Raw genomic sequence first — 22923 nt, forward strand, 5'->3', positions numbered from 1 at the left:
TGTGGTTCAGTTGGTAGAGCATGGTGCTGTGTGGTTCAGTTGGTAGAGCATGGTGCTGTGTGACTCAGTTGACTCAGTTTCCTCCCACCTCCTCCAGGACTGCTTTGCAGAAGAAATGCCAGGCAGTGTAGAGACGCAAGAAATTGAACTTCTGTGAGTTCGCCCCATTAGTTTGCACAATATAGATCAGCGATTTTTCTGTGATCGAATCAACATTATATTAGCCCATTGTCAATGCAACAAACCGATACAAATCTAACTTTGCAAGATTGAGTATGTGATTTTATTGTAGGCAGAGCCTGAGCGCAACGGAGAGTAGAATTCTATTGGCAGCCCACGAGCGGTCTTTCAACCACCCGCGAGCGAATGCGCTTTTCAGATCAGTTCAGATCAGAGCCGCGCTTGTGTGCACGTTTCTTTATATTCTTTCATTCATTTTATTTCGTAAAGTGGTTATTTGCAATTTACAGTCACCTTGGCGCATGGTGTTACAGACAAAACAAATGATAAATGAATGTTAAGCCCTTCATAATGTAAAAACGTTTTTAAAAGTTTCATGCAATGTAGGTCTGTATTGAACACCACCTACAGGCTCCTGTATCATAGAAATCAACAGCTATTTCCATGTGAAAATGTTATGGGATTTGCTCCATTAAAACTGTAAGGGTACAGCCTATTGGCTACCGTCTACAACTGTAAGGGTACAGCCTATTGGCTACCGTCTACAACTGTAAGGGTACAGCCTATTGGCTACCGTCTACAACTGTAAGGGCACAGCCTATTGGCTACCGTCTACAACTGTAAGGGTACAGCCTATTGGCTACCGTCTACAACTGTAAGGGTACAGCCTATTGGCTACCGTCTACAACTGTAAGGGCACAGCCTATTGGCTACCGTCTAAAACTGTAAGGGTACAGCCTATTGGCTACCGTCTACAACTGTAAGGGTACAGCCTATTGGCTACCGTCTACAACTGTAAGGGTACAGCCTATTGGCTACCATCTACAACTGTAAGGGCACAGCCTATTGGCTACTGTCTAAAACTGTAAGGGCACAGCCTATTGGTTACTGTCTAAAACTGTAAGGGTACAGCCTATTGGTTACAGTCTAAAACTGTAAGGGCACAGCCTATTGGTTACTGTCTAAAACTGTAAGGGCACAGCCTATTGGTTACCGTCTACAACTGTAAGGGCACAGCCTATTGGTTACTGTCTAAAACTGTAAGGGTACAGCCTATTGGTTACTGTCTAAAACTGTAAGGGTACAGGCTATTGGTTACTGTCTAAAACTGTAAGGGTACAGCCTATTGGCTACCTTCTACAACTGTAAGGGTACAGCCTATTGGTTACTGTCTAAAGCTGTAAGGGTACAGCCTATTGGCTACCGTCTACAACTGTAAGGGTACAGCCTATTGGTTACTGTCTAAAACTGTAAGGGTACATACAGCCTATTGGTTACTGTCTAAAACTGTAAGGGCACAGCCTATTGGTTACTGTCTAAAACTGTAAGGGCACAGCCTATTGGTTACTGTCTAAAACTGTAAGGGCACAGCCTATTGGTTACCGTCTAAAACTGTAAGGGTACAGCCTATTGGCTACCATCTACAACTGTAAGGGTACAGCCTATTGGCTACCATCTACAACTGTAAGGGTACAGCCTATTGGTTACTGTCTAAACTGTAAGGGTACAGCCTATTGGTTACTGTCTAAAGCTGTAAGGGTACAGCCTATTGGTTACTGTCTAAAGCTGTAAGGGTACAGCCTATTGGTTACTGTCTAAAGCTGTAAGGGTACAGCCTATTGGTTACTGTCTAAAACTGTAAGGGGACAGGCTATTGGTTACTGTCTAAAACTGTAAGGGGACAGGCTTAATGTTCACTGTAAACGCGCGCGGGAAGTTCTCCCAAGGTTCAAGTTTTCACTCACAAGACAAACACTTTTCTCAGCGCCCCACTTCAAGACCTCTTTACTGAGGAATGTGGTTGTTTTTTTATCATTGTGTTTGTGTATTTTCTTGGTGTATTTCCTATGCTGCTGTGATTGGGTAATTGTTGCGTAATTGTTAAGCTGCAGGGCTCCCTTGTAAAAGAGACCTTGGTCTCAATGGGACTCCCTGCTAAAATAAAGGTTTAATCAAAATGAATAAGCTCTGGATCCGATGAGACTCACAGGTCCTCTCCGGTGGCTGTTCACAGTGAAGTCAGGACAGAACAGCAGGTCGGCCATGGCCAGGAGCAGAGACTCAGCCAGTGGACGAGCTCCATCATCATCCATCTCATCTGTCTGTGAAGGAGGACAGGGGACAGGAGGACAGGGGACAGGAGGATGGAGTGGACAGGAGGATGGGGTGGACAGGAGGATGGGAGGGACAGGAGGATGGGGTGGACAGGAGGATGGGGTGGACAGGAGGATGGGAGGGACAGGAGGATGGGGTGGACAGGAGGATGGGGGGACAGGAGGATGGACAGGGTGGACAGGAGGATGGACAGGAGGATGGGACAGGAGGATGGGGTGGACAGGAGGATGGGAGGGACAGGAGGATGGGGTGGACAGGAGGATGGGGTGGACAGGAGGATGGGGTGGACAGGAGGATGGGGTGGACAGGAGGATGGGGTGGACAGGAGGGACAGGATGGAGTGGACAGGAGGATGGAGTGGACAGGAGGATGGAGGGGACAGGACAGGAGGATGGGGGACAGGAGGATGGGGGAAAGGAGATAGGTGGACAGGAGGATGGGGGACAGGAGAATAGAGGGACAGGAGGATGGAGGGGACAGGAGGATGGGGTGGACAGGAGGATGGGGTGGACAGGAGGATGGGGTGGACAGGAGGATGGAGGGGACAGGATAATAGAGTGGACAGGAGGATGGAGGGGACAGGAGGATGGGGGACAGGAGGATGGGGGAAAGGAGAATAGAGTGGACAGGAGATGGAGGGGACAGGAGGAGTGGACAGGAGGATGGAGGGACAGGAGGATGGGGGACAGGAGGATGGGGGACAGGAGAATAGAGTGGACAGGAGGATGGAGTGGACAGGAGGATGGGAGGGACAGGAGGATGGAGTGGACAGGAGAATAGAGTGGACAGGAGGATGAAGGGGACAGGAGGATGGGGGACAGGAGAATGGAGTGGACAGGAGGATGGGGGACAGGAGGATGGGGGACAGGAGAATGGAGGGGACAGGAGGATGGAGTGGACAGGAGGATGGGGGCACAGGAGGATGGAGTGGACAGGAGGATGGGAGGGACAGGAGGATGGGTTGGACAGGAGGATGGAGTGGACAGGAGGATGGAGTGGACAGGAGGATGGGGGGGACAGGAGGATGGGGGGCAGGAGGATGGGAGGGACAGGAGGATGAGAGGGTGGGGGCAGGAGGATGGGGGGACAGGAGGATGGGAGTGTGGGGGACAGGAGCGTGGGGGACAGGAGGATGGGAGGGACAGGAGGGACAGGAGGATGAGAGGGTGGGGGGCAGGAGGATGGGGGGACAGGAGGATGGGAGCGTGGGGGACAGGAGGATGGGAGGGACAGGAGGATGAGAGGGTGGGAGGCAGGAGGATGAGGGGACAGGAGGATGAGAGGGTGGGGGGCAGGAGGATGAGGGGACAACATTAAACCCCTCTACACTTTGTTACCCTCTATAGTGAACAGAAACATCTTCGGAAACAGAACTGACAATGACTTTCATTTTCATGTTATTTTCATTCTTTATGAAAAGTAAACCCAGAAACTTCGGAATGAATTGTTTGTCAAAGCATCCTGACATTTCTGAATGTCTAATGAGGGACTAGAGTTCTACTGAACTTTTAGGAGTCTAGTTCCTCTTATCTTCCCATGTAGGAAGAAACAAATGTAATCAGGAGAGGTAGAATATGCACCTGGGAGATGTGTTTTTCTCTCATCATCATGATGTATTTCTGTGTTGTGTTCATTAGGCAGCTGATGGAAGAACTACCAGGGACTACCTACACTTGTCCAATAAGAAAACGTTGTGTGCTCAAATGAACTCAACCATGGTGTACTATGGGTGAAACATACCATCTACTGGAATGAGGAAACTAATTAGTCAGATGAATGAAGTATTTAATTTTTTTTTGTTATCAACAGAAGCCAATTTCCTCCCACATATCCACCAGTCTCACTTGGCTGCAGTGCAGAGGGACTACAGACATCTAAGACTCATTCATGTTGAGATGACAAATGAACAGGACTGGTATGTTTTACTAACATCTTCCATGAAGCGTTTGTACAATGGAACAGTGGGTAGAGTCTGTCTAGCCTGGTCCCAGATCTGAGACCAGGCTAGTATCTGTGGAATATGGGACAAAACACTGGTGCTTTCAGCAGCTACAGTATGTGGGTGTTAGCTGCAGTAAGAGGTTAGCCTACACTGATCTGCAGCCATAGGGATTATCATTTCAAATCTCACTGCTACAACATGTTCATATTTCAAAAGCACTGCGCAGATGAAATCACGCCGCCCCATTATAATAAGAGTTTACGGTCATTTGAGCCAGTTTACTACAGCAGGAACATAATCCTGCAGCAACAGGAAATGTGAATTATTATGTGGATTAGAATTAATGGACATGTTTGTAATGGTTGATATATTTTTCATAAGGGAAAATCAAGTCAGAAATTTGCAAAGTGGAAATGACACATTTCAGAAGCCTTTTTAAACCACAAATACACTCAAAATAAAACATTTACTGCATTGCAAAAAAGTTATTCTGCAACAGGGTGATCAAATTAAGATCTTACATCTGTGCTGTAAGTGTATCTCAAACCCTAGCCAAATCTACACACAGTATACTCCTGTGTTTTACTCCCACACACCCACCGCCCACTCCCCACAGCTCTTCTTGCACCAGACACAGTGGACCAGAAGAGGTCCCTACACTCACCACAGCTCTTCCAGCACCAGGCACCGTGGACCAGAAGAAGCCCCTCCAGTCTTGGTCCTCAAAGATGTAGGGGAGGATGCGGGTCAGCATACGACTACAGTTCAGAACGATCTGTTTCTCCTTCTCCGAGGGGCATCCTAACTCTGCTGCCTGCACCAGCTTCTCTACGGCCTGGGGGAGAGATGGCCTTGGTGTTATAAATACAGCCTGGGGGAGAGATGGCCTTGGTGTTATAAATACGACCTGGGGGAGAGATGGCCTGGGGGAGAGATATGGCCTGGGGAGAGATGGCCTGGGGGAGAGATATGGCCTGGGGGAGAGATGGCTTGGGGGAGAGATGGCCTTGGTGTTATAAATACGGCCTGGGGGAGAGATGGCCTTAGGGAGAGATATGGCCTGGGGAGAGATGGCCTGGGGGAGAGATATGGCCTGGGGGAGAGATGGCCTTGGTGTTATAAATACGGCCTGGGGGAGAGATGGCCTGGTGGAGAGATGGCCTGGGGGAGAGATGGCCTTGGTGTTATAAATACGGCCTGGGGGAGTGATGGCCTGGGGGAGAGATATGGCCTGGTAATTTTCTGGTAGTACCTCTCTGTTCCATGGCCTGCTGGGGAGCCATGATGTTATGGCCTGATGGGGAGAAGACAGCCATGATGTTACAGAATGGCCTGGGGGAGCCATGATGGAACCTGGTGGAGAGAATATGGCCTGATGTTACAGAACACTGCTATGATGTTATAGAACACGGCCTGGGGGAGAGATGGCCTGACATGGGAACACAGAGATGTTATGGCCTGGGAACACAGAGATGTTACAGAACATGGCCTGATGGGAGAACACTGCCATGATGTTACAGAATACAGCCATGATGTTACAGAAGGGCCATGATGTTACAGAAGACAGCCATGATGTTACAGAACACTGACATGATGTTACAGAATGGCCATGATGGGGAGATGATGGCCTGGTGGATGATGTTACAGGCCTGGGGAGAACATGGCCATGATGTTACAGAATACAGCCTGGGGAGCCAGATGTTACAGAACACTGCTATGATGGAACACAGCCATGGTTACAGAAGATGGCCTGATGTTACAGAACATGGCCTGGGAGAGATGGCCATGATGTTACAGAACACAGCCATGATGTTACAGAACACAGCCATGATGGCCTGACATGATGTTACAGAACACAGCCATGATGGGAGAACACAGCCATGATGTTACAGAACACAGCCTGATGGGGAGAAGATGGCCTGATGTTACAGAACACAGCCATGATGGAACACTGCTATGGGAACACAGCCATGATGGAACACTGCCATGATGTTACAGAATACGGCCTGATGGGACAGCCATGATGTTACAGAACACTGCTATGATGTTACAGAATGGCCTGATGGGGAGAAGATGGCCTGATGTTACAGAACACAGCCATGATGTTACAGAACACTGACATGATGGGGAGAAGATGGCCTGATGTTACAGAACATGGCCTGGGGACAGATGGCCATGATGTTACAGAACACAGCCATGATGTTACAGAACACAGCCATGATGGACAGAATGGCCATGATGTTACAGAACACAGCCATGATGTTACAGAACACAGACATGATGTTACAGAACACTGCCATGATGTTACAGAACACAGCCTGGGGAAGACTGCCATGATGTTACAGAACACAGCCATGATGTTACAGAACACAGCCATGATGTTACAGAACACTGCTATGATGTTACAGAACACAGCCATGATGTTACAGAACACAGCCATGATGTTACAGAACACAGCCATGATGTTACAGAACACTGCTATGATGTTACAGAACACAGCCATGATGTTACAGAACACTGCCATGATGTTACAGAATACAGCCATGATGTTACAGAACACAGCCATGATGTTACAGAACACTGCTATGATGTTACAGAACACAGCCATGATGTTACAGAACACAGCCATGATGTTACAGAACACAGCCATGATGTTACAGAACACAGCCATGATGTTACAGAACACAGCCATGATGTTACAGAACACAGCCATGATGTTACAGAACACAGCCATGATGTTACAGAACACTGACATGATGTTACAGAACACAGCCATGATGTTACAGAACACAGCCATGATGTTACAGAACACAGCCATGATGTTACAGAACACAGCCATGATGTTACAGAACACAGCCATGATGTTACAGAACACAGCCATGATGTTACAGAACACAGCCATGATGTTACAGAACACAGCCATGATGTTACAGAACACAGCCATGATGTTACAGAACACAGCCATGATGTTACAGAACACAGCCATGATGTTACAGAACACTGCTATGATGTTACAGAACACAGCCATGATGTTACAGAACACAGCCATGATGTTACAGAACACTGCTATGATGTTACAGAACACTGACATGATGTTACAAAACACAGACATTATACCATCGTTGGGTCTAATCCTGAATGCTGATCCACAAGTTACTACCGGCTAAATCTGACGTTAAAATGCCTATTTACTCTGTTCCATCTGACTGTGCAATCCACTGTCTCATCAGCCCAGCCAAACAATTTATCAACTTGATCTCTACTATAAAAAGCATCTAGACGTTATCTCACATTTCTTTATGGCTAACATTTAGTTTACAACAGTGGAGATTTGTATAAACCTTGTTGTCTGTCGAGCCGACATTTGAAACATTGTTTCTATATTCAAATTCGATCTCCAGTTGTCCCACTGTAATGAACGTGTTGGGAAACAGGTCAAACAAAATGAAGTGCCGCTAGTTTGCAGTCCTTCCAGCTTTAGTTTGATGTGATTGTATTAGCTGTGTTGTTGGCTCGCTCCTCTGAACAACAGTTTCCTGATGAGTGAGCACATTTTCTATGCCAGGTGAAATTGCGCATCATTAGCTTATTGCTATGGATGTTCCCAATTAAATGTCACTAGAAAAGAGCTTAAACAAATTCAAATGCAGCTACTTTGCTGTTATTCTGGCTGCACTTCTTGATGTGACTATAAGTTAGCCGTAGTTGGCTAGCTAGCGAGCAAGAGATAAGAACGTTGCCAGCCAGTCTGTCCTGTTCCATTAGAGAGCCCCCCAGCACCAACAGTCTGTCATGTTCCATTAGAGAGCCCCCAGTCCCCAACAGTCTGTCATGTTCCATTAGAGAGCCCCCCAGCACCAACAGTCTGTTATGTTCCATTAGAGAGCCCCCCAGTCCCCAACAGTCTGTCATGTTCCATTAGAGAGCCCCCCAGCCCCAACAGTCTGTCATGTTACATTAGAGAGCCCCCCAGTCCCCAACAGTCTGTCCTGTTCCATTAGAGAGCCCCCAGCCCCAACAGTCTGTCATGTTCCATTAGAGAGCCCCCAGTCCCCAACAGTCTGTCATGTTCCATTAGAGAGCCCCCCCAGTCCCCAACAGTCTGTCCTGTTCCATTAGAGAGCCTCCAGCACCAACAGTCTGTCATGTTCCATTAGAGAGCCCCCCCAGTCCCCAACAGTCTGTCATGTTCCATTAGAGAGCCCCCCAGCCCCAACAGTCTGTTATGTTCCATTAGAGAGCCCCCCAGTCCCCAACAGTCTGTCCTGTTCCATTAGAGAGCCCCCAGCCCCAACAGTCTGTCATGTTCCATTACAGAGCCCCCCAGTCCCCAACAGTCTGTCCTGTTCCATTAGAGAGCCTCCAGCACCAACAGTCTGTCATGTTCCATTAGAGAGCCCCCCAGCCCCAACAGTCTGTCATGTTCCATTAGAGAGCCCCCAGCCCCAACAGTCTGTCATGTTCCATTACAGAGCCCCCCAGCCCCAACAGTCTGTCATGTTCCATTAGAGAGCCCCCAGCCCCAACAGTCTGTCATGTTCCATTAGAGAGCCCCCCAGCCCCAACAGTCTGTCCTGTTCCATTAGAGAGCCCCCAGCACCAACAGTCTGTCCTGTTCCATTAGAGAGCCCCCAGCCCCAACAGTCTGTCCTGTTCCATTAGAGAGCCCCCAGCACCAACAGTCTGTCCTGTTCCATTAGAGAGCCCCCAGCCCCAACAGTCTGTCCTGTTCCATTAGAGAGCCCCCAGCCCCAACAGTCTGTCCTGTTCCATTAGAGAGCCCCCAGCCCCAACAGTCTGTCCTGTTCCATTAGAGAGCCCCCCCAGTCCCCAACAGTCTGTCCTGTTCCATTAGAGAGCCCCCAGCCCCAACAGTCTGTCCTGTTCCATTAGAGAGCCCCCAGCACCAACAGTCTGTCCTGTTCCATTAGAGAGCCCCCAGCCCCAACAGTCTGTCCTGTTCCATTAGAGAGCCCCCAGTCCCCAACAGTCTGTCCTGTTCCATTAGAGAGCCCCCAGCCCCAACAGTCTGTCATGTTCCATTACAGAGCCCCCAGCCCCAACAGTCTGTCATGTTCCATTAGAGAGCCCCAGCCCCAACAGTCTGTCATGTTCCATTAGAGAGCCCCCAGCCCCAACAGTCTGTCATGTTCCATTAGAGAGCCCCCAGCCCCAACAGTCTGTCATGTTCCATTAGAGAGCCCCCAGCCCCAACAGTCTGTCATGTTCCATTACAGAGCCCCCAGCCCCAACAGTCTGTCATGTTCCATTAGAGAGCCCCCAGCCCCAACAGTCTGTCATGTTCCATTAGAGAGCCCCCCAGCCCCAACAGTCTGTCCTGTTCCATTAGAGAGCCCCCAGCCCCAACAGTCTGTCCTGTTCCATTAGAGAGCCCCCCAGCACCAACAGTCTGTCCTGTTCCATTAGAGAGCCCCCAGCCCCAACAGTCTGTCCTGTTCCATTAGAGAGCCCCCCAGCCCCAACAGTCTGTCCTGTTCCATTAGAGAGCCCCCAGCCCCAACAGTCTGTCCTGTTCCATTAGAGAGCCCCCAGCACCAACAGTCTGTCCTGTTCCATTAGAGAGCCCCCAGCCCCAACAGTCTGTCCTGTTCCATTAGAGAGCCCCCAGCCCCAACAGTCTGTCCTGTTCCATTAGAGAGCCCCCAGCCCCAACAGTCTGTCCTGTTCCATTAGAGAGCCCCCAGCCCCAACAGTCTGTCCTGTTCCATTAGAGAGCCCCCAGCCCCAACAGTCTGTCCTGTTCCATTAGAGAGCCCCCCAGCACCAACAGTCTGTCCTGTTCCATTAGAGAGCCCCCAGCCCCAACAGTCTGTCCTGCCCCCAGCCCCAACAGTCTGTCCTGTTCCATTAGAGAGAGCCCCCAGCCCCAACAGTCTGTCCTGTTCCATTAGAGAGCCCCCAGCCCCAACAGTCTGTCCTGTTCCATTAGAGAGCCCCCCCCAGCACCAACAGTCTGTCCTGTTCCATTAGAGAGCCCCCCAGCACCAACAGTCTGTCCTGTTCCATTAGAGAGCCCCCCAGCCCCAACAGTCTGTCCTGTTCCATTAGCCCCCCAGAGCCCCCAGCCCCCAACAGTCTGTCATGTTTCATTAGAGAGCCCCCAGCCCCAACAGTCTGTCCTGTTCCATTAGAGAGCCCCCAGCCCCAACAGTCTGTCCTGTTCCATTAGAGAGCCCCCAGCCCCAACAGTCTGTCCTGTTCCATTAGAGAGCCCCCAGCCCCAACAGTCTGTCCTGTTCCATTAGAGAGCCCCCCAGTCCCCAACAGTCTGTCCTGTTCCATTAGAGAGCCCCCAGCCCCAACAGTCTGTCCTGTTCCATTAGAGAGCCCCCCAGCCCCAACAGTCTGTCCTGTTCCAGCCCCCAGCCCCAACAGTCTGTCCTGTTCCATTAGAGCGCCCCCAGCCCCAACAGTCTGTCCTGTTCCATTAGAGAGCCCCCAGTCCCCAACAGTCTGTCCTGTTCCATTAGAGAGCCCCCCAGCCCCAACAGTCTGTCCTGTTCCATTAGAGAGCCCCCCAGCCCCAACAGTCTGTCCTGTTCCATTAGAGAGCCCCCCAGCCCCAACAGTCTGTCCTGTTCCATTAGAGAGCCCCCAGCCCCAACAGTCTGTCCTGTTCCATTAGAGAGCCCCCAGCCCCAACAGTTCCTAGAGAGCCCCCAGCCCCAACAGTCTGTCCTGTTCCATTAGAGAGCCCCCAGCCCCAACAGTCTGTCCTGTTCCATTAGAGAGCCCCCAGCCCCAACAGTCTGTCCTGTTCCATTAGAGAGCCCCCCAGCCCCAACAGTCTGTCCTGTTCCATTAGAGAGCCCCCAGCCCCAACAGTCTGTCCTGTTCCATTAGAGAGCCCCCCAGCCCCAACAGTCTGTCCTGTTCCATTAGAGAGCCCCCAAGCCCCAACAGTCTGTCCTGTTCCATTAGAGAGCCCCCCAGTTCCCAACGGTAGGTCTGTTTTGTTTCTGATAGGCAGTTTATAAAGGAAGCAGCGAGTCAGAGACGGGAAGGGAGGACGCCTTGCTTCTTTCCTGCATCCAAGAGCAGCGGGCCCTGACTCCCTGACAGACGCCTCTGCCAGTCAGACAGCTTCTCAATAAAAGCTGTTTCAGAACAATATCTCTGTGGAATGCACTTGATGTTAGTACAGCTTGCATCCAGTACCTAAAATAAATGTGTTTAGTCTTAGTGTGTATCTGAAAAGTTTTTGTAGGTTTCCCAGACAGATTAAGACTAGTCCAGTTCTAAAAAACATTCTCAGTGGAGAATCTCTATTGAAAGAACTTTTCAGTCCATGAGTATCGGCTTAATCTGTGTCTGAGAAACCTTTCTGGTTCATCTGCTGCAGCCCAGTGCAGTTCTACTTCCATAACATCCTCCTCATCATCATCCTTCTACCTTATAGCAGAGGGTTGCCAGATTGGAGGGGACTCCTCCCGAACAGCTCGGATCTCTGCGGCTGGCACCAGGGCAAAAACATCCTGCACAGTGGTGGCAGTGTCAGCCCAGAACTGGTCCCAGAAGGCATCGTCTGTGGCCTCCACTGGCTGTGGAAAATACATGTATCTGCTTTTAGACTACATTTCCCACCACCCATTGGGCTCGTCTAGGCTTGCTCCAATCTGACTAATGATAACCTATTACATTGGGTGTAAAAACAGCATGTATAACAGTGTCATAGAAAGCAATAGGGTAATGTAATATAATGAATATCAAATCACACAACAAATGCATTCAGAATCAACAAATATATCAGATTGGAGCAAGAGGGCTAGAATAATAGAAATAAACATATCATGAGAATAATGTCACCTCATTCTAATAACTAGGCTTCATGTCAACACAAGTTAGCAGATGGGGCAACATAACAACCTATCTCTTCCTAATTGCTGTTAGTCTATACAGCAACAGGAAATATGAGCTGCTCTAATCTCTGCACATAACAGAACACCTGCCACATCTGTGGGCGGTGGGAGAAAGGACCCCTACGTCATTTGACCATCGAATAAGATATGCGTTATCGGTGATCTATAATAATCCAAATCAAAAAATGTTACATTTTAAACAACAAGTAGTCTACTTGGCTAAAAACTATGCTGCCTGTTTCTCATGTCGCCGATGATAAGGTCTGCAGAAGGGCGTTATGATCATGCAGACAGTGAATAGACATTGACTATTAAACAGCGAAAAGGGGGTGTTTGTGTATGGTAAAGGTTTATGAGCCCACTTTTCATATAACATAGAAACCTAATGCAAAATAGAAACACCCCAGAATAACAATAGGACAGGATAAATCATATGAGAGTTTTAAAACAGTAGCGTGTCACTGCTATCATTGCGGGGGATTTGATTATAGCCTAACATAACGCATGATCAAATACGCCAAGCATTTCATGACGTGCGGGACAGTATTTTTTTAAAGAAATATCTCAATATAGACCTATGCATGAAACATCGACGGACTATATGCAGACCCTATCTTTTGTTTTCCAATAGAGCACTTATCCGTCCTAGTGATATACAACCAGCTATTGCGCTCTTTCTGTGATCGCTATTTATACTCAAATATTTTCCTATTTCTCAGCGTTGGCCTATAATAAATATTTCAAAGGTACCCAACCTGTGTTTTGGTTGTCAGCTGTATCACTGCTTTCCTGAAGTTCAGTTTAGAATCGGTGTTACCCATTTTGATATTCCTTTATATACTACAGCGTTGTTGATGCCGTGAATCCCTACTAATCTTGTTCACCTCTTTCCTCCGCTTGAGTCACTCGCGGAGGCGTTTTTACGTCACTGGTTGGCTAGCCTTTTACACTGGGCTCTAAACTTCCGGGTTCTTCAAGAGTACAATAATCACTATGCCTATCATAAGGTCACATGTAATACATATTATACAGGGAACCCTTGTACCTAGTATAATATCATAATAATTTAGGGTTATCTCTTTAAAAATATATTAATGGAATGCAATTTACAATACAATCGGGGTTTTATTCTATACAATCTCTTTGATTGAAATCACTGTTATAATATTGATATAATTCGTTACAATATGCAGAAATGTAACAATAAGATATTGTAAATTGTATCGATCATTGAATGAGTGTCTGTACTGGTTGTAGACGGTACCGGAAACAGCGACACCATGTGGTATCTCCTGTCAACGTTCTGTGTGTACTGCGCAGTCGCGGTGTCATGTAAACAGCAGAGGTTCGTGAGCTAGCTAACCAGCTAAATAGATGTTACGGCGTTGATACCGGCGATATTGTTCAAATGTAGCTTTCAATCAATATATTTGTCTTTCTTCACCACACATCGCATTGTCTAGCAGGATAATCTGACCTGTGAGACCCTTATCTACACCGAGGATACCTCCTTTTGTTGTTTTGATCAGTGATTCGAGAAGGCTAACGTTACTGTAGCTAGCAAGTTAACGTTAGACAGCATAGTTTGAGTCCTTGCAACGTTGAGCTTCAAAGCTCGAATGTAAGGGCGGGTTTCTTTCTCTTACATTGTTTACATGTTAGCTAACTTTAGATAGCTATCAACCTAACGTGACCTAATTGCTAGCTTAGTTATAGTCTGTCAACTATCGTTTTGCTAGCCATGATTTGACTTCGAAAACAGCAGGTATACCATTATGATATTATTGAGTTGGTGCTTTGACTGTTTGGCCGTTTCTAGCTAAACAGCTTAGCTGGTAATAAAGTAGTTCAAATGTCATGTTTGGGTGAGGTTGCCAAGTGTCTGTCCCTTTGTTAGTTAGCTATATATTCGACACGCTGGTTTCATGGCACTTAAAATACCAACATAATGTATTTTAGCAGGCTTGTAACAACTGTGTGGGACACTCGCTAGATCGCTAATTAATTAGCTTGCTGGGCCGTAAACGTAATCAAACTGTGAGGAGCCTAGGCCGAAAACAGGGACTGTGAAAAACAACTCGTCACTGCAGCCTAACGTTATATTGCCCACGACACGTAACCAGCTGCAAGGCCTGTCATTAGGACAATACAATCAATACATGTTAACTGAAAACAGGTGAGTTCGTTGCATTATTTATCTGCATGCTACTTGCACCGTCGGGCATGTATATTGTATCTTAGATTCTAATGCGTTTGTCTTTCAATCCCTTATAAGGAAACGCCAGCGGAATGGTGGGGAAGAGGAGAATGGCCAGCTGGTGCCTAAGGCCAAAAGGTTGAGCAGAGGAGCTAATCCCCTCTCTCCTGAGCTGGGCCTGGATGCCTGGGACTCGGAGGTACATACGAGCGCCAATGACAAGAGACATTACATTGTCAATATTGTGTGAATCCCCCCAACAGTACATTGTCAGCTAGGGGTAACGGCAACCTTAGTGTTAGCCTACTCTTAGGCCTACCTTCCCTTCCTGTACTTTCACTAACAGTGCCATTGGGCCTACCGCTGTTCAGCTAGGGGTAACGGCAGCCTAGTGTCAGCCTACTCTTAGGCCTACCTTCCCTTCCTGTACTTTCACTAACAGTGCCATTGGGCCTACCACTGTTCAGCTAGGGGTAACGGCAGCCTAGTGTCAGCCTACTCTTAGGCCTACCTTCCCTTCCTGTACTTTCACTAACAGTGCCATTGGGCCTACCACTGTTCAGCTAGGGGTAACGGCAGCCTAGTGTCAGCCTACTCTTAGGCCTACCTTCCCTTCCTGTACTTTCACTAACAGTGCCATTGGGCCTACCACTGTTCAGCTAGGGGTAACGGCAGCCTAGTGTCAGCCTACTCTTAGGCCTACCTTCCCTTCCTGTACTTTCACTAACAGTGCCATTGGGCCTACCGCTGTTCAGCTAGGGGTAACGGCAGCCTAGTGTCAGCCTACTCTTAGGCCTACCTTCCCTTCCTGTACTTTCACTAACAGTGCCATTGGGCCTACCGCTGTTCAGCTAGGGGTAACGGCAGCCTAGTGTCAGGGGTAACGGCAGCCTAGTGTCAGCCTACTCTTAGGCCTACCTTCCCTTCCTGTACTTTCACTAACAGTGCCATTGGGCCTACCACTGTTCAGCTAGGGGTAACGGCAGCCTAGTGTCAGCCTACTCTTAGGCCTACCTTCCCTTCCTGTACTTTCACTAACAGTGCCATTGGGCCTACCACTGTTCAGCTAGGGGTAACGGCAGCCTAGTGTCAGCCTACTCTTAGGCCTACCTTCCCTTCCTGTACTTTCACTAACAGTGCCATTGGGCCTACCACTGTTCAGCTAGGGGTAACGGCAGCCTAGTGTCAGCCTACTCTTAGGCCTACCTTCCCTTCCTGTACTTTCACTAACAGTGCCATTGGGCCTACCGCTGTTCAGCTAGGGGTAACGGCAGCCTAGTGTCAGCCTACTCTTAGGCCTACCTTCCCTTCCTGTACTTTCACTAACAGTGCCATTGGGCCTACCACTGTTCAGCTAGGGGTAACGGCAGCCTAGTGTCAGCCTACTCTTAGGCCTACCTAGGCCTACCTTCCTTCTTTCACTAACAGTCCTGTACTTTCACTAACAGTGCCATTGGGCCTACCACTGTTCAGCTAGGGGTAACGGCAGCCTAGTGTCAGCCTACTCTTAGGCCTACCTTCCCTTCCTGTACTTTCACTAACAGTGCCATTGGGCCTACCGCTGTTCAGCTAGGGGTAACGGCAGCCTAGTGTCAGCCTACTCTTAGGCCTACCTTCCCTTCCTGTACTTTCACTAACAGTGCCATTGGGCCTACCGCTGTTCAGCTAGGGGTAACGGCAGCCTAGTGTCAGCCTACTCTTAGGCCTACCTTCCCTTCCTGTACTTTCACTAACAGTGCCATTGGGCCTACCGCTGTTCAGCTAGGGGTAACGGCAGCCTAGTGTCAGCCTACTCTTAGGCCTACCTTCCCTTCCTGTACTTTCACTAACAGTGCCATTGGGCCTACCACTGTTCAGCTAGGGGTAACGGCAGCCTAGTGTCAGCCTACTCTTAGGCCTACCTTCCCTTCCTGTACTTTCACTAACAGTGCCATTGGGCCTACCACTGTTCAGCTAGGGGTAACGGCAGCCTAGTGTCAGCCTACTCTTAGGCCTACCTTCCCTTCCTGTACTTTCACTAACAGTGCCATTGGGCCTACCACTGTTCAGCTAGGGGTAACGGCAGCCTAGTGTCAGCCTACTCTTAGGCCTACCTTCCCTTCCTGTACTTTCACTAACAGTGCCATTGGGCCTACCGCTGTTCAGCTAGGGGTAACGGCAGCCTAGTGTCAGCCTACTCTTAGGCCTACCTTCCCTTCCTGTACTTTCACTAACAGTGCCATTGGGCCTACCGCTGTTCAGCTAGGGGTAACGGCAGCCTAGTGTCAGCCTACTCTTAGGCCTACCTTCCCTTCCTGTACTTTCACTAACAGTGCCATTGGGCCTACCGCTGTTCAGCTAGGGGTAACGGCAGCCTAGTGTCAGCCTACTCTTAGGCCTACCTTCCCTTCCTGTACTTTCACTAACAGTGCCATTGGGCCTACCACTGTTCAGCTAGGGGTAACGGCAGCCTAGTGTCAGCCTACTCTTAGGCCTACCTTCCCTTCCTGTACTTTCACTAACAGTGCCATTGGGCCTACCGCTGTTCAGCTACGGGTAACGGCAGCCTAGTGTCAGCCTACTCTTAGGCCTACCTTCCCTTCCTGTACTTTCACTAACAGTGCCATTGGGCCTACCGCTGTTCAGCTAGGGGTAACGGCAGCCTAGTGTCAGCCTACTCTTAGGCCTACCTTCCCTTCCTGTACTTTCACTAACAGTGCCATTGGGCCTACCACTGTTACACTTGAGACGTGTTGTTAAAATGGTTAACCTCCTGTGTGTGTTATTGTCAACAGGTCGACAGATGCTGAATGAGGAAACCATAGTCAGTCAGTAGTGTTTTTGCTAATGCTTGAATGCCACTATCTCCTCATCCAGTTGTCCAACAGTGAGAGCAGAGGGATTAGCAGTCCAGACCATGCGGTGGGGAGCAGCAGCAGTAGCCAGTGTGCTGTGGACAGCCTCAGTGGGGCCCAACCCTACGCCCCTGGCCCATGTAGTCCCCTCAGCTCGGCTCTCTCCTCAGAGCTAGCTGACCCCACTAACCTGGTCTCGTACCATCAAATCAACCGCATCCTACGAGAGGCCCACTTTGAGAGTCTGCAGTGCCGAGGCCACCCCAGAGATGCATGATGATTTCCAGCCATGCCTCTGGGGCAGGAGAGGACCGACCACAACCTGGGCATGCCCGGAGCATTACATGGTGGATCACTCACTCAGCTCTACTACCCCTCTACATCTCCTGTTTCCATAACATCACAGCAGCTCTATGCTGTCTGCATATCGTTGGATGGAGACTAGCTAGTCCAGGCCTGCTGTATTATTGAAACTTGGCAATCTGTTTAGAATGTAAAAGAAACCTGTTCATATTGTTGGCAATAATAACTCTTTGATCCAATTGGGAAAATCCTGACCTGTGACTCTTTTTTTTGTTGTTCCAGACCAGTCTGGGTTACATGCTGCATAGTACCAGTCTGGGTTACATGCTGCATAGTACCAGTCTGGGTTACATGCTGCATAGTACCAGTCTGGGTTACATGCTGCATAGTACCAGTCTGGGTTACATGCTGCATAGTACCAGTCTGGGTTACATGCTGCATAGTACCAGTCTGGGTTACATGCTGCATAGTACCAGTCTGGGTTACATGCTGCATAGTACCAGTCTGGGTTACATGCTGCATAGTACCAGTCTGGGTTACATGCTGCATAGTACCAGTCTGGGTTACATGCTGCATAGTACCAGTCTGGGTTTGTACCATGTTTGAGAGTGAAATTGGAGGGGCTGCAGGAACTTCGTGTCTGTACAGGGTTACTGGGGTTTAGGGTCTGTGTAGGGGTTACTGGGGTTTAGGGTCTGTGTAGGGGTTACTGGGGTTTAAGGTCTGTGTAGGGGTTACTGGGGTTTAGGGTCTGTCTAGGGGTTCCTGGGGTTTAGGGTCTGTGTAGGGGTTACTGGGTTTGGGTAGTCATATACTGAATGAAATCTGCACTATGAAGGTTATGGTGTACTGTATGTGAATCAATAACAGTGAGGATTTGTTTGCTTCCACACTTTACAGGGGGCTAACAATCACCTACTTTAACTATCCAGGGTTTTGTTTATTGGGTACCAAATGGACTGAAAAGGGGGAATGCCTGAACTTGTCCATAAAAATCATTTGTTTAAATTTTATTTCACGTTTTACTACAGTGTGTCCTACTGAACAGTGCCCTACTGAACAGGACCAAGGGTCATAGTGCAACTTAATCAGGAAAATGTTCACCTACACCAGTAACGAAGAAGGGACCTTGGATCTGACTGAGCTTGTATAAAAATGCACTGTAACCTCTGTTTTGTGACCTGTTTTTGTGGGGGTGCTTTGCACACAGCTTTACTACCCAAACACCTCTTATCAAGAATACCTTCCCTCAGCCCGGACTTGTTAACAGTGTGGTTGAAGCCACTGAAACTGGCCTAGCTGCAAAACAAACCCACTTGAATCCAGCTGGATGTTTACTGTGTGATCCAGTCTGAATCCAGCTGGATGGTTACTGTGTGATCCAGTCTGAATCCAGCTGGCTGTTTACTGTGTGATCCAGTCTCAATCCAGCTGGATGGTTACTGTATGATCCAGTCTGAATCCAGCTGGATGGTTACTGTATGATCCAGTCTGAATCCAGCTGGATGTTTACTTTGGGATCCAGTCTGAATCCAGATGGATGGTTGCTGTATGATCCAGTCTGAATCCAGCTGGATGGTTGCTGTATAATCCAGTCTGAATCCAGCTGGATGTTTACTTTGGGATCCAGTCTGAATCCAGCTGGATGTTTACTGTATGATCCAGTCTGAATCCAGCTGGATGGTTGCTGTATGATCCAGTCTGAATCCAGCTGGATGTTTACTTTGGGATCCAGTCTGAATCCAGCTGGATGTTTACTGTATGATCCAGTCTGAATCCAGCTGGATGGTTGATGTATGATCCAGTCTGAATCCAGCTGGATGGTTGCTGTATGATCCAGTCTGAATCCAGCTGGATGTTTACTTTGGGATCCAGTCTGAATCCAGCTGGATGTTTACTGTATGATCCAGTCTGAATCCAGCTTGATGGTTGCTGTATGATCCAGTCTCTGTGAACATCCAGGTATTTAAAGCACCGACCATAAGGCTGTGTGTTTTCACAGGCCCCTTTCCCCCAAAGTTGGATTTGCTGTCCTCTTCGTGGGGGAGGAGCACAACTGTCCCTCTTTCAGTCAAGACTAAGTTTAGTGTTATATCAGAAAATATGGTTTATTTTTATCATTATTTTTTTGTATTAAGAATTTCTACATGACATCTTACCTGCCATTGAAATTTTGGATTTGATTTAGTTTTTTTAATTCACCTACATTTGAAAATAAAGATGTTTTGAAACAGGTTTGTGTTGTATCTTTGTACCTTAGCCTGAATTTTCAATAGAGACGTGTCCCCTTTGACATTTACATTTTTTTATTTAACCTTTATTAAAATATTGTATAAAACAATGAGATACTTTAATTAGATATGACCTGTGTTAGGCTCTGCAGCCCAGTGTTAATGAGATATGACCTGTGTTAGGCTCTGCAGCCCAGCGTTAATGAGATATGACCTGTGTTAGGCTCTGCAGCCCAGCATTAATGAGATATGACCTGTGTTAGGCTCTGCAGCCCAGTGTTAATGAGATATGACCTGTGTTAGGCTCTGCAGCCCAGTGTTAATGAGATATGACCTGTGTTAGGGCTCTGCAGCCCAGTGTTAATGAGATATGACCTGTGTTAGGCTCTGCAGCCCAGCATTAATGAGATATGACCTGTGTTAGGCTCTGCAGCCCAGTGTTAATGAGATATGACCTGTGTTAGGCTCTGCAGCCCAGTGTTAATGAGATATGACCTGTGTTAGGCTCTGCAGCCCAGTGTTAATGAGATATGACCTGTGTTAGGCTCTGCAGCCCAGTGTTAATGAGATATGACCTGTGTTAGGGTCTGCAGCCCAGTGTTAATGAGATATGACCTGTGTTAGGCTCTGCAGCCCAGCGTTAATGAGATATGACCTGTGTTAGGCTCTGCAGCCCAGTGTTAATGAGATATGACCTGTGTTAGGGTCTGCAGCCCAGTGTTAATGAGATATGACCTGTGTTAGGCTCTGCAGCCCAGTGTTAATGAGATATGACCTGTGTTAGGGTCTGCAGCCCAGCATTAATGAGATATGACCTGTGTTAGGCTCTGCAGCCCAGTGTTAATGAGATATGACCTGTGTTAGGCTCTGCAGCCCAGTGTTAATGAGATATGACCTGTGTTAGGCTCTGCAGCCCAGTGTTAATGAGATATGACCTGTGTTAGGGTCTGCAGCCCAGTGTTAATGAGATTTGACCTGTGTTAGGGTCTGCAGCACAGTGTTAATGAGATATGACCTGTGTTAGGTCTGCAGCCCAGTGTTAATGAGATATGATGTTAGGCTCTGCAGCCCAGTGTTAATGAGATATGACCTGTGTTAGGGTCTGCAGCCCAGTGTTAATGAGATATGACCTGTGTTAGGTCTGCAGCCCAGTGTTAATGAGATATGACCTGTGTTAGGCTCTGCAGCCCAGTGTTAATGAGATATGACCTGTGTTAGGGTCTGCAGCCCAGTGTTAATGAGATATGACCTGTGTTAGGTCTGCAGCCCAGTGTTAATGAGATATGACCTGTGTTAGGGTCTGCAGCCCAGTGTTAATGAGATATGACCTGTGTTAGGCTCTGCAGCCCAGTGTTAATGAGATATGACCTGTGTTAGGCTCTGCAGCCCAGTGTTAATGAGATATGACCTGTGTTAGGGTCTGCAGCCCAGTGTTAATGAGATATGACCTGTGTTAGGCTCTGCAGCCCAGTGTTAATGAGATATGACCTGTGTTAGGGTCTGCAGCCCAGTGTTAATGAGATATGACCTGTGTTAGGCTCTGCAGCCCAGTGTTAATGAGATATGACCTGTGTTAGGCTCTGCAGCCCAGTGTTAATGAGATATGACCTGTGTTAGGGTCTGCAGCCCAGTGTTAATGAGATATGACCTGTGTTAGGCTCTGCAGCCCAGTGTTAATGAGATATGACCTGTGTTAGGCTCTGCAGCCCAGCGTTAATGAGATATGACCTGTGTTGTCTGCAGCCCAGTGTTAATGAGATATGACCTGTGTTAGGCTCTGCAGCCCAGCGTTAATGATATATGTTAGGCTCTGCAGCCCAGTGTTAATGAGATATGACCTGTGTTAGGGTCTGCAGCCCAGTGTTAATGAGATATGACCTGTGTTAGGGTCTGCAGCCCAGTGTTAATGAGATATGACCTGTGTTAGGTCTGCAGCCCAGTGTTAATGAGATATGACCTGTGTTAGGCTCTGCAGCCCAGCGTTAATGAGATATGTTAGGCTCTGCAGCCCAGTGTTAATGAGATATGACCTGTGTTAGGGTCTGCAGCCCAGTGTTAATGAGATATGACCTGTGTTAGGGTCTGCAGCCCAGTGTTAATGAGATATGACCTGTGTTAGGCTCTGCAGCCCAGCGTTAATGAGATATGTTAGGCTCTGCAGCCCAGTGTTAATGAGATATGACCTGTGTTAGGGTCTGCAGCACAGTGTTAATGAGATATGACCTGTGTTAGGGTCTGCAGCCCAGTGTTAATGAGAAATGACCTGTGTTAGGCTCTGCAGCCCAGTGTTAATGAGATATGACCTGTGTTAGGCTCTGCAGCCCAGCGTTAATGAGATATGACCTGTGTTAGGCTCTGCAGCCCAGTGTTAATGAGATATGACCTGTGTTAGGCTCTGCAGCCCAGTGTTAATGAGATATGACCTGTGTTAGGCTCTGCAGCCCAGTGTTAATGAGATATGACCTGTGTTAGGCTCTGCAGCCCAGTGTTAATGAGATATGACCTGTGTTAGGGTCTGCAGCCCAGTGTTAATGAGATATGACCTGTGTTAAGCACTGCAGCCCAGTGTTAATGAGATATGACCTGTGTTAGGCTCTGCAGCCCAGCGTTAATGAGATATGACCTGTGTTAGGCTCTGCAGCCCAGTGTTAATGAGATATGACCTGTGTTAGGGTCTGCAGCCCAGTGTTAATGAGATATGACCTGTGTTAGGGTCTGCAGCCCAGTGTTAATGAGATATGACCTGTGTTAGGCTCTGCAGCCCAGCGTTAATGAGATATGACCTGTGTTAGGCTCTGCAGCCCAGCGTTAATGAGATATGACCTGTGTTAGGCTCTGCAGCCCAGCATTAATGAGATATGACCTGTGTTAGGCTCTGCAGCCCAGTGTTAATGAGATATGACCTGTGTTAGGCTCTGCAGCCCAGTGTTAATGAGATATGACCTGTGTTAGGCTCTGCAGCCCAGTGTTAATGAGATATGACCTGTGTTAGGCTCTGCAGCCCAGTGTTAATGAGATATGACCTGTGTTAGGGTCTGCAGCCCAGTGTTAATGAGATATGACCTGTGTTAGGGTCTGCAGCCCAGTGTTAATGAGATATGACCTGTGTTAAGCACTGCAGCCCAGTGTTAATGAGATATGACCTGTGTTAGGCTCTGCAGCCCAGCGTTAATGAGATATGACCTGTGTTAGGGTCTGCAGCCCAGTGTTAATGAGATATGACCTGTGTTAGGCTCTGCAG

The 22923-nt window shown here is 48.2% G+C and overlaps 1 protein-coding gene, 1 long non-coding RNA gene and 1 pseudogene across 18 annotated transcripts; 1 reads left to right on the forward strand and 2 right to left on the reverse strand.

The window, feature by feature from the left end:
- LOC118381702 (protein HID1-like) overlaps positions 1 to 13018 on the reverse strand; it is a 46785-nt pseudogene extending 33767 nt beyond the window's left edge.
- Positions 13019 to 13420: 402 nt separating this feature from the next.
- On the forward strand, positions 13421 to 19686 carry LOC127928211 (protein FAM104A-like). Of its 2 annotated transcripts, none has more exons than XM_052515342.1 (3): positions 13421 to 13738; positions 14393 to 14513; positions 17171 to 19686. In XM_052515342.1, coding segments are annotated over exons 1-3 (378 nt in total). In that variant the 5' UTR covers positions 13421 to 13736; the 3' UTR covers positions 17426 to 19686. The 2 variants fall into 2 exon arrangements, with proteins under 2 accessions (XP_052371302.1, XP_052371300.1); XM_052515340.1 differs by having other exon boundaries at positions 13424 to 14293.
- On the reverse strand, positions 14513 to 17161 carry LOC127928212 (uncharacterized). 16 transcript variants are annotated; one of them, XR_008130947.1, is made up of 7 exons: positions 16888 to 17161; positions 16504 to 16695; positions 16216 to 16311; positions 15832 to 16023; positions 15425 to 15616; positions 14922 to 15113; positions 14513 to 14633 (listed from the first exon to the last, which is right to left on the reverse strand). It is a non-coding gene; the product is annotated as an uncharacterized LOC127928212 (long non-coding RNA). The 16 variants fall into 16 exon arrangements; XR_008130945.1 differs by lacking the exons at positions 15832 to 16023; positions 16216 to 16311 and adding exons at positions 15617 to 15712; positions 16024 to 16215 and having other exon boundaries at positions 14523 to 14729; positions 15018 to 15113; positions 15329 to 15520; XR_008130938.1 differs by having other exon boundaries at positions 14523 to 14729; positions 15018 to 15113; positions 15521 to 15712; positions 15832 to 15927.
- Positions 19687 to 22923: the final 3237 nt, after the last annotated feature.

The sequence above is a fragment of the Oncorhynchus keta genome, unplaced genomic scaffold (assembly GCF_023373465.1).
Source record: "Oncorhynchus keta strain PuntledgeMale-10-30-2019 unplaced genomic scaffold, Oket_V2 Un_scaffold_23083_pilon_pilon, whole genome shotgun sequence".
Taxonomy (NCBI): Eukaryota; Metazoa; Chordata; class Actinopteri; order Salmoniformes; family Salmonidae; genus Oncorhynchus; species Oncorhynchus keta.